Genomic DNA, 11619 nt, shown 5'->3' with positions numbered 1-11619 from the left:
AGTGGTGGCAACAGTTTCTGCAAAAGTAATAAACAAATTTCTGGCCACTTCAGGCACCTGAAAAGGGGTTTTTATTTCCTCCCACAATTCGGAGAAGAAAGTCTGCTGCAAGGTATGACCCGCCTCTGTCAATTGGACGAGTTTCAGATAAAACAATCCTAATGGGTCCTTTCCCCAGCCATGAATGCGTAACCCAAAGTGTTGCCCAAACTTACTCAGAAAGGCCTGTGGATTATTAATAGTAAAATTTACATAATTACACTTCCGAGGCCCGCAGTCACTTTCTACTGTGACCTTAGAAAGATGAGCACTTATCCCGGTAGTTTGCCAGGTGGCCCAGCCCACACAGTTCCAGTAAGGACATTGATTCGTGCATTCAGTACTTATTCCTTTTTCCGGGCAGATGTATTTGTCATTCCATGTATAGGTCTTCTCCCAATCATAACCTCCACATTGGTCAGGCCATTTTGAAATCTCACAAGGCTCAATTTTGATCCACGCTTTAGTATTAGGGGTGGCTAACCTAATTTGGGAGAGCACCCGTCCACTCTGCGTGCCTTCCCTTACCTGGAGCCACCACTGTTCAGGATTTTCTTTGGGGTCATAGCAAGTTGTCTGATTTCCCTGAGTACAGGCTGAGTAACTAACGTTATGAAACTGGCAAGCGACAGTTGTTCCTTTACAACTGAATTTACTCTGATAAACTATAGTGTCCTGGATATTGTTATGGTTCCTAACAGTCTTAATACAAATCCTGCATAATGGGAGGGAAGCCATTTCACAGTGGGGAGGAAACAACAGCAGCATTAGAATAACCCCAAACTGGAACAGTATAATCAAATAAGACAATTTACAACAGGGCATTCTAGTTGAAGTTGGGCAAATCTGAATCTTCGGGTGGTGTCCCACTACTCTATCCAGGACGGTAGGGGATGCAGCGCCCTCAGCTATTTCGCTCCCTCGGTTGCCAGTCCCGAGGAGGCTTCTCCTGTCGCGTCCCGCGGGGTGGCCTCCCTTCTCAAGGTCATTTTCAGGTCTCTCTGGTTGGCAATCGTCCATCCTTCCGGAGAGGCTATTTTAGCGCGACTCCAGTGGATCCAGGTAGGGTTTCCTTCGACCTTTAAGGCAGTAGGGGTAGTTAATAAGACAACAAAAGGTCCTTCCCAAATTTTTCCCAATGCATCTTCCTTGTAACTTTTGACCCATACTGTATCTCCGGGGCGGAATCCATGGACAGGGGTGGTGAGTCCCAAGGGGCTCTGTTCTGTGTACTGACCTATCTCTAGAATAGTTCGGTTTAATTCTCTTAAAATGCGCTTCAGGTTTATTTCCCCCCTTAATGTCAGGGTATCCACTGCCACAGGCAAAGGTGGTGGCCTCCCGTAAACCAGTTCATATGGGGTGAGACCATTAGCTCCAGGTGTACTTCTCATGTGTAGCAAAGCCACCGGCAGCATCTGAATCCATTTAGTCTTTGTTTCCGCGCACATTTTCCTGAGGTGCAATTTGAGGGTCTGATTGGCCCGTTCAACTGCTCCACTGCTCTGAGGTCTCCAGGCACAATGGAGTTTCCAGTCCACTCCAAGAGCTCTGCTGAGTTTTTCCGTCACTTCAGCTTGAAAGGCTGCACCGTTATCACTGTTAATCTGTCGGGGCAACCCGTACCTGGGGATGATGTCATCAAGTAAATGCTTTACTACTCCCTTGGATCCTTCAGACCGGACTGGCCAGGCCTCAACCCATCGGGAAAAGGTGCATACAGTCACTAATAAAAGTTTGTAGCCCCCGGCTAGTGGCATATGGGTGAAGTCCACCTGGATCACTTGAAACGGGCGACTTCCCCGGAGAATCTGGCCTGGTTCAGGGACGGGTCCTCTTCGGGGATTGCTTTGGGCACAAGTTACACATCGTCGAGATGCTTCAGTGCACAGGGAAGCAAGTTTATCAATAAACATAGTCTTCTCAATTAAGTGTCGGAGTGCCTCTTTTCCTAGGTGGCATTGATTGTGCATATGGAAAACGGCCGTACGGGCTAACCTTTGGGGTACCCAAATCCTGCCATCAGTAAGAACATACCAGCCCCGTTGAAGGGTATATTTTTTTCTCTGACTCTCCTCAATTTCTTCCTGGGTATATTGCGGGCCCTGAGTCAGAGAGGGTAACGAAATAGTCATTATATTGTCAGTCTTGGGTAAGGATTCCAGGGCGGCTTCTTTGGCAGCCTTATCAGCTCTAGCATTCCCTCTAGCCACAGGGTTAGCTTTCCCTGTGTGGGCTCGACAATGGATTACAGCTACTCGTGCAGGCTTCCAAATGACTTCCAGTAATTGGCGAATTTCAGGGGCATGTGCCACCTCCTTGCCTTCTGCAGTCAGAAATCCTCTTTCCCGATAAAGGGCTCCATGTACTTGAACAGTTAAGAAAGCATATTTAGAATCGGTGTAGATGGTAACCTTTTTCCCTTCAGCCCACTTCAAGGCTTCAATCAGGGCTATGAGTTCAGCTTTCTGGGCAGACGTACCAGGTGGCAGAGGTTTAGCCATTAGGATTTGATCTTCAGTGACCACAGCATACCCTGCGTGCCGGACTCCATTTATGATAGAGCTGCTTCCATCAGTAAACAATATAACTTCCCCAGGGATTGGCACATCCTTCAAATCTGGTCGACTGGAATGTACGGTTGACATAATTTCATCACACTGGTGTATTAATCGTCCAGGCAGGGGCATCAGGGTAGCCGGATTCAGGGTCGCTCGGTCCCTTATAATTATGTTAGGATTTTCACATAGCTGGGCTCGATATTTTACCAAGCGAGAGTTGGTCATCCATTTAGGCCCATGCACTTCTAGTAAAGATTGGATAGAATGGGATGCAGTCACTTCTATAGTTTGGCCGTACGTCAGTTTGACAGCTTCTGTCAAGAGAAGCGAGGCTGCCGCTATACTCCGGAGACAGCCTGGCCATCCTCGGCTAACAGGATCCATATTTTTGCTGAGATATGCGACCGGTCGGTTCCAGGTTCCAACTTGCTGGGTGAGAACTCCCACAGCGGTTCCTTTTCTCTCATCGACAAAAAGCTGAAAGGGTTTAGTAATGTCTGGTAACCCTAAAACAGGTGAGCTAGTTAATGACTGCTTTAACCGTTCTAAGGCCTGGATTTCTTCTCTTGTCCAATTTATGGGACAAGATTCTGGCACCCTTCCTGTTAACAGATCGTATAATGGTCTAGCCATGGAAGCATAATCTAAAATCCAAATACGACAGTAGCCAGCCATTCCCAAAAATACACGGAGCTCCTTCTTGTTGGTAGGCCGGGGCAGGCAATTAATAGCCTGAGTTCTACTACTGCCTAAAACACGGGTATCCATCTTGATCGTGAATCCTAAGTAGGTGACTTCTTGGCTACATATTTGAGCTTTGGCCCTACTAGCACGGTACCCACAGTTCTGGAGCCATCTGAGTAATTCGACCGTGTCGGTGGAGCATTCTTGTTCAGTCCGGCGGGGCAGGAGGAGGTCATCTACGTACTGAAGCACTAACCCGACCTCTTCTTGGAATTGCTGAAGGTCCTTGGCTAGTTGCTGGCCAAACAGGGTGGGTGAATTCTTGAACCCTTGAGGCAACCGTGATGAGGTGAACTGTCTTTTCCGACCAGTCTGTGGATGTTCCCAGGTAAAAGCAAAGATTGCTTGAGAATCAGGATGTAAGGGGATAGTGAAGAAAGCATCTTTCAAATCAATCACAGAATACCACTGACTTCCTCCAGGGATCAAACCTATCAGAGAGTATGGATTAGCAACCGCCACCACAATATCTTTGGTTTGCTGATTTACCAATCGGAGGTCTTGCACTGGATGATAGAGGGGGACTGGTCCAGAACTGGGCTTTATTACAGGTAATAAGGGGGTATTCCAAGCAGATGTGGTCGGCACCAGGACCTTAAGTTGAACTAATTTCCCCAAATGTTCATGCATGGAGATTCGGGCGTCTGCTGGAATTGGGTACTGGGCTTGATTAACTACGGTGTAATCATCCTTTAATTCTATCCGAAGGGGTATGGCCAGTCTGGCCAACCCTCCAGGGTGATCTTCAGCCCACACTCCGGGCACAGCCCCGATGACACGGAGGGCTGTCGGTGACTGATGAATAATTGCCAGTGCACACAGACCCATGGCTGGTCCGAGCCTCCAGGCTTCTTGGAGGGGGCAAGTCAACGTCAGAGGTTGTCCGTTAGCCGTGGCGGTGACTCAGCCATCTGGGTGAAAAGACAAGGTAGCTTGAACTTTACAGAGTAGATCGCGGCTGATTAATGGTATTGGACAAGAAGGGATCAGGATGAACTCGTGATCAACCTCACAGGAACCAACCTTGGTGCCTACTGGTTTAAATTGGGGGGCCTGAAGGATTTGTCCTCCCGCCCCTATGACAGGTATGGAGGTTTTCTTTTTAATGGGTAACTCAACAGGCAGCACATTGAGGACCGAACGCTGAGCTCCGGAGTCCAGAAGGCCCTTGATTTTCCTGCCTCCCACAGTGATTTCCAGTACGGGGTCGGGAGGCAGAATGCCCCATAGGCATCCTCAGTCCTCCCCTTCATAATAGTCTTCCATGGTCATAGTGCGGGCAGGTTGTCCAAGGGGGGGGTGGAGGTCGGAACGGGGGAGCCTGAGGATTCAGGTTTCCACGTCCTCTTCCCCGGCTTTGTCCTTGATGGGACCTATTATCCTGTCCACGTCCTCTTCCCCACCCTGGAGGTCTTTCCAGACATTCATTTTTCCAATGGCCTTCCTTTTTACAATATGCACATTGATTACGTCCTAAAGACGGACGAGGGTGTGGGAATTGTTCTCGTGACTCCTGGGGCCTCAGGACAGCTGCAAGAAGATTAGCCTTTTCCTTCATCCGTTTTACTTGTTCCCGTTCCTCTTCCACATCTCGATTGAGAAATACTTTATCTGCTAGGACCTTTAACTGGCTGAGGGGCATTCCTTCGAAGCCCTCAGCTTTCTGTAACTTCTTTCTGATGTCTGGTGCTGATTGGGACACGAAGGCCAGCGCCACTGTCTGTCGGTTCCTTTCATCCTCAGGGTCGATGGGGGTGTATCTCCAGTATGCCTTAAAAAGTCGTTCAAGAAAAGCCCCAGGGCTTTCATCCTTTTCCTGGACTACATCGTGGATCTTTTGCATGTTCATCATTCGCTTCTGGCCCTTTTTCACCGCTTCGATAAAAGCTTGTTGGTACTGACGCATGGCTATACGGTCCGCTCCACTAGAAAGGTCCCAGCATGGGTCTACAGTTGGAGCATATCTGGCTATATACATTGCTCGATCTTCGTCACCCGCTCCCTCCCGCTTGGCAATTTTGCCTGCAGCCTCTTCCAAGTTAGTCTGAATTTGCATTCGTTGCTCCGTAGTCATCAAATATCCCTGTAACTGCTGTATGTCGGACCAGGTGGGGTTCTGGGCTGACACTATGCCTTCAACCATATCCACAAATTTCTCTGGTTCCTCCTCGTACGATGGTCCATGATTTTTCCAGTTGAGCAAATCGGAGGAACTAAATGGCACATACGTATAGGTATCAACCGATTTGTAGACTACTTTGCCGGGATCAATTGGGTCTGAAGCGGGAACCATAGCTGGGACGGTGCGAACAGGCAGGATTTTAGAGTCCGCAAGGTTGCTTTCATCTGTATTTTTGTCCCTTCTTTGACTGGTACTTATCTCTTTCCTCTGTTTAAAGGGGCTGGGCTTCCCCAACTCTTTTTCTATTAATCGGGCAGATCTCCGGAGGCTTTCAATGCCCTCTCCTGTGGGGCTTTCTTGACCCTCTGCCCCGGGCAGCAGAGGGTATAGGTGTTTATCCGGAGTCTCATGCTCTACCGACCGAATCTCAGTTACAAGGGGTGGTGGAGCTGATGGTGCCGGAGATGGACAAGGGCACACATACGGCGGAGGTGATTCTTCAGGCTGAGTTCCTAAAACAGGTTTTTCTGATTTCTCGGCCTGGTCTTCTGAAGCTGTTTTCTGTTTCCGGGTGACAGTATAACAGAGGTCGGGCTGCACCTTGGCCTTCTGATTCATTTTGCGACCCGCCTTAGGGGCCTTCTTAACCTGAGTTAGCATAATCATAGCTGCATTTTCCACCCATTTCTTTGCCCAGGGCGGTGGATTGTTAGCCACCTTCTTCCATCCTTCCACATAATGGATATCCTCGGGGCATCCAGGATTGCCTTCCACTATGACTATATTCCAGAGGCAGGAAATGGCCGGACCATAAAAAGTACCCTCAGAGGAACAATCCACCAGGGGTCTGAGTCCTGCCCAGTCCCAGGAACACTTAGTCTTCATGGCCTCTATATTGCAGGTGCTAGTATCAAAGACTTCAGAAAAGTGTTTGACCATGAGAGCCAAAGGGGTTGAAGAGCCTCCCCCCATCCTAACCAAGTTCTTTCCTAACCTAATCAAATCAGGACAGAAAACAACACAAAGAAGGGGAGGATCACAGGATACAAGCCGACTATAGGAATTGGGGGAGTCGACCTGCTGAAGCGAGGGTTTCAGGCATACACCACTGCCCACGTCTCCTGGACTTTCAAGACACCCTAGGGCGTCCCAGAACTAGTGCGTCCAATGGCCAGATGTGGGAATCGAGTGGTCAGTCACACACTCACCAAACAAATGACAGGAAACTCTCCTCCCAATCCTCCCAACAGAGAAACAGAAATGGGGGCGGATCAGACCCCCCTTCGACCCACTGGGATCGGCTGGCAGGCAGAAACAGGACAGTAATGAGAAAGATCCACTTATACTCGCCTGGCGGTGAACACCTCCGGTACCGAGTGTAAAGCGATCTGGACCAAACTTCCGAAAGGACCTCGTTGGTTCAGCGCCGCTCCCCGGCGTCTCCCTCAGCTCGATCGGGCATCAGCAACTGCTGAAGGCGCGCTCCCAAGGGAGGTGGTGAAGCGATCCAGGGAACCGCAGGGACCAAGGCGGATACAGGGGAAATATCCCTGACCGAGACTCCAAGTAGAGCAGGGGGAAATACCCCTGATCTCAAGTCCCTGTTTGGGCGCCAAATGTTACGGTAGAAGAACAGAGTCTCAGGCCCAAATTCGGTTCAACAGATGGCTTTATTGCTAGCAGAGGCACAGGGGAATTTGTCCTCCAAACTGCGCCCCCAGGCAGATGAGGCACAGCACTTTTATTCAGTTACAGGCAACAAAGATACAAAGATACAATTCTCCAACTGTGAGCTTGGTAATTTTCCACTCTAAAGCGATCTTCTGCGCTTGCGCCTCCCTCTGGCCTACGTGTTAAACCCTCCTTTACTAATGGCGTTCTGCTACCCTCACAACTGTATGCCTCCAAACATCCCCAAATCTGCTCCAGAGGTTTGGGGGAACCCCTGAACATATTTGGATGGAATGAAGTAGGTGCATGGGGGGAGGAGAAGGATGGGATGCCCTTTTGCCCAAGCAAAAGTTGTTTCATTTGCACAATTTTTTTAAAAAAGTATAACCCTATTTCTCTTTTTACTGCCTATGATGGCTCACTTCGGGACAGAGATGACTTGGCCACTGAACTCCATGTTCTGATAACTTCCAGACTGGATTATTGCAAAATGTTCTACGTGGGGCTGCCCTTGAGAATAATTCAGATACTTCAGCTGAAGTCCAGGCCCAATTCAAGGTGCTCATGCTTGTGTTTAAAGCCCTAAACACTTTAGGCCCCAAATACCTGAAAGACCGCCTCCTTCTCTGTAGACCTTTCCAGGTGTTGAGATCAAAAGAATGTGTCCTCTTGGTAGTTCCACCACCCTCAGAACATAAGAACATAAGAAGAGCCTGCTGGATCAGGCCAGTGGCCCATCTAGTCCAGCATCCTGTTCTCACAGTGGCCAACCAGGTGCCTGGGGGAAGCCCGCAAGCAGTACCCGAGTGCAAGAACACTCTCCCCTCCTGAGGCTTCCGGCAACTGGTTTTCAGAAGCATGCTGCCTCTGACTAGGGTGGCAGAGCACAGCCATCATGGCTACTAGCCATTGATAGCCCTGTCCTCCATGAATTTGTCTAATCCTTTTTTAAAGCCATCCAAGCTGGTGGCCATTACTGCATCTTGTGGGAGCAAATTCCATAGTTTAACTATGCGCTGAGTAAAGAAGTACTTCCTTTTGTCTGTCCTGAATCTTCCAACATTCAGCTTCTTTGAATGTCCACGAGTTCTAGTATTATGAGAGAGGGAGAAGAACTTTTCTCTATCCACTTTCTCAATGCCATGCATCATTTTATACACTTCTATCAATTTGAGGTGGCAGTGGCCCAGGAGAAGGCTTTCTCTGTGGCAGCCCCTGAGTTGTGGAATTCCCTCCCCACAGAGCTGTGTCTGGCACCTTTAGTGTACAGCTTTCGTCTTACGCTGAAAATTCACCTCTTCATCCCAGCTTTTGACTATATATATTAGGACCTTCTCTAGTTGTGTATATGATTTGTTTTAAACTATGTTTAATAATGTATTTTATATTGTTGTGACTTGCCTTGGGATCTACTGGTGAAAAGCAGGTGATCATCATCATCATTCTAGTTTTGAGTCATCTATAGGCCTCTGTCTCTCTTTTTTGTCTCAGTAACCACTGTTACCTTCTTTACCTGCAAGCTTGAAGATTATATCTTCTCATTTCCTTAAAATATTCCAAGCTGCCCTTTTGTCTTCACTAGAGGTTTTCAAGCAGACACTGGATGGCCATCTGTCAGGGCTGCGGTAGCAGTGGATTTCCTGTATTAGCAGAGGGTTAGACTCCACTATCTTTATGGTCCCTTCCCATTCTATCATTCTGATTTCTCCATATTCTCAGGGAAGGTCCAGATTACGCACACAGAGGCAAACATGCATTATGTTAATTGGCCCTTAGTGAAATTGTTTCCAGAGAGACCTATATTTAAATTAGCGAGTAGAATTAGTACTTTCCTGAACATCTGTTCTTCCTTTCTAAACATCTTTGAACAAGGGGAAGGGTGTAATAATATGAAGTGTAGTGATTTTTTCCCCATTGCCTTCATTTACCATGCTTCTTCAAACTGTGTTTTGCTATGTATAAATGGCCTCCCCCCCCCTTTTTTTTTTTTTGCTTTATATTCTGGTGTTTTAAAAGTGTAATTAGCTTTTGGGTTGCACAGATCAGAGCTTAGAAGATTACTTTTAAAAAGTAATAAATTACAGTTACATGGCCCCAAAAAAGTAGTAATTACCGTTACGATTACAATTGCTCTGAAAGTAACTGATTACTTTTACTCAAAAGTAATAACTACAAATACATTTTTGCTACTTTTAAAAAAATTGCCTGCAAGGTGCTAGCCTTGGCTGCTGCACATCTAAGTAGCCTAAAACAACATTAAAAATAAACACACACGCACACAGAGGGCAGTAGAATTTTTTTTTTTTGCCACCACACCAAAGAAGACTCGTGACACAGTTATGGTATAATGTTATATTTATTAAAATATAACAAATATTAAGCCATAATCAAAGTCAATCCAATTAATCCAATTTTTAACTCCTTCAGGCAGGTGAGGTGCAAACTAACTAGTAGGGAATTCTCCCTCGATCTTAAATCAGGTCAGTCACCTTGGACTGTAACTCCCCACCAAGGATGTGGGAAACGTCTTCCCTCCTTGCTATTGGAGTCAGGTATATGGTTCCAGCTTCCGCATCCTGGCCCCACCATACAGGTGTTCACCATGATGCGCAAGCCAGTCTCAGTAGGACACTCCCCAGATCCGCACAAGACATTAAGCAGTGATAGTTCCCTAGGGAGTGCCCTTTACCAAAATGCCTCATCCTCCTTCCTTTTCCCCCAAATACCTCGCCTGCCCAAATTCCATGCCAGCCAAAGCATAACAACCCGAACCACTCCCAGAAAGCCAATTGAAACCAAAGGGATTCTGAAAGCAGGATCCCCCCAAAACATTCCTACTCAGCCCCGTTGGTGACTAGCAAAACCCATAATGACTAGGAAGGGAGGGTGGGTGCCGCAAGGCAAAAAAGGCAAGTCTTCCAGGGAATAGCAGTCTTATATACCCGCAGATCCCTGTCTCCTAATTGGCCCTAACGACAACACCTGACCCCTTTTCTTTCTTCGAGAACTTTCCCAAGCCTTCTTCTCAATATGGGTGGTGGCAAATATGCCCCCTCAAAGCGGGAACGCCATTATCTGTAAGATTAAAAGAATGGCATAACAGAATCTCACATCCCCCCACCCCACCCATGATGATACCCCAACACACATATAATTCACTTGAAATCAAATTTTACACTTGAAATGCTGCTTTTACAATACATTTCTGTTACGTCTCAAAAGAACAGGATGCTCAAAGAACACGTCAGACAGGGAATGTCTTTTTACAGATTACATTGCCCCCAGTACTGAACAGGTTTTCTACTGTGCTGCTTGAAGGCATGTCTGTGTTGTGCTACAAAAACCAATGCAGCACCCCTTTCAACTAAAACACATTTTGATCAATATGGCAATCCCCTATCATCAAAGAAAAATTCAAACATTCTACATTGCTAATTGTGCATAGATGCACATATCCGTTTCATGTGTCCACAAGAAAATCCATTCAAGGCAGGTTGCAGTGGCATCTCGTTGAGGACACACTCCCGTTTGCTCAGGTGAATGATGTTTCACGGCCCACAGCAGATTTTGGAGTGATCAACCCAAATTACATATTTTTCTCTACTTACCCTTCATTATTTTAGTTCTATACAGATGACCTTATGAGTGCCCTGTACCCAACAAAAACTACAGGCCAGATGGGAAGTACTGGCATCTTGTAGAGGCCACCCTCCCCCTTCCTGGGATGTATTATTTGTCCTGGCAGCAGGGATGTAGTTGTCTAGTGGCTCAGGGAGTCCTAGACCCCTTACATTTTCAGGAGCAGGGTCCCTATGTCTCCAGCATTATATGAGCTGATCGGCATGAAAGCGGAGTGTGTTAGCCACTGAGAAGAGTCTTCTAATATGCTTCCTTGTCCTTTCCTGCTGATTGGAGCCAATCAGAGTGTAAGGAGGTGAGCCACCCACTGGGAAGACTCTTTTCAGTAGCTAATACTCTCCCCTTTCATATTGACCATCTCCTAGGGACATCAGTTGTTGTGGGAGAAGGCATTAACAAAGGACCTCATTCTCAACCCAGGAGCAAAATAAGGGGAGAGGGGGGTCTGGCTCTGGCTGAGACTATCATGAAGGGAACCTGAACTTCTGAATCTGCCACTACACTACCGCCTGGCACAGTGCAGATTTTTGGGCGGGCACCCCCAGTTTCTTACTGTTTTCTCCATATATTTGTGCATGGATGCCTTTAACCCTGCCCTGCACCGAGCAAAAGCTCTGGGCCAGGTGGGACGCACTGGAATCTCGTAGAGGACACCCTCACCTTCCCTGGGGTGTATGAGTTGTCCTGGCCCAGAACAGATTGTGGGGTGGGCACACCCAGTTACTTATTTTTTATAATTTTATGACATTATGCATTTATGAGCATGTCAGAAGCCTGATAATTTTGAATGAATAAATTTGTTGTTAATCTTGATGGGGAGAGTTCCCCAGATCACAGCAATAT

At 47.3% G+C, this 11619-nt stretch overlaps 1 protein-coding gene across 1 annotated transcript; it reads right to left on the bottom strand.

Moving 5' to 3' along the window:
- Positions 1-947: 947 nt before the first annotated feature.
- LOC133368762 (uncharacterized) lies at positions 948-4172 on the bottom strand. The gene has a single exon (XM_061593376.1). It carries the CDS (start codon positions 4170-4172, stop codon positions 948-950), a length of 3225 nt encoding a protein of 1074 aa, XP_061449360.1.
- Positions 4173-11619: the final 7447 nt, after the last annotated feature.

The sequence above is a fragment of the Rhineura floridana genome, chromosome 12, assembly GCF_030035675.1.
Source record: "Rhineura floridana isolate rRhiFlo1 chromosome 12, rRhiFlo1.hap2, whole genome shotgun sequence".
Classification (NCBI taxonomy): Eukaryota; Metazoa; Chordata; class Lepidosauria; order Squamata; family Rhineuridae; genus Rhineura; species Rhineura floridana.
This window is presented reverse-complemented; position numbering and strand designations above follow the sequence as displayed.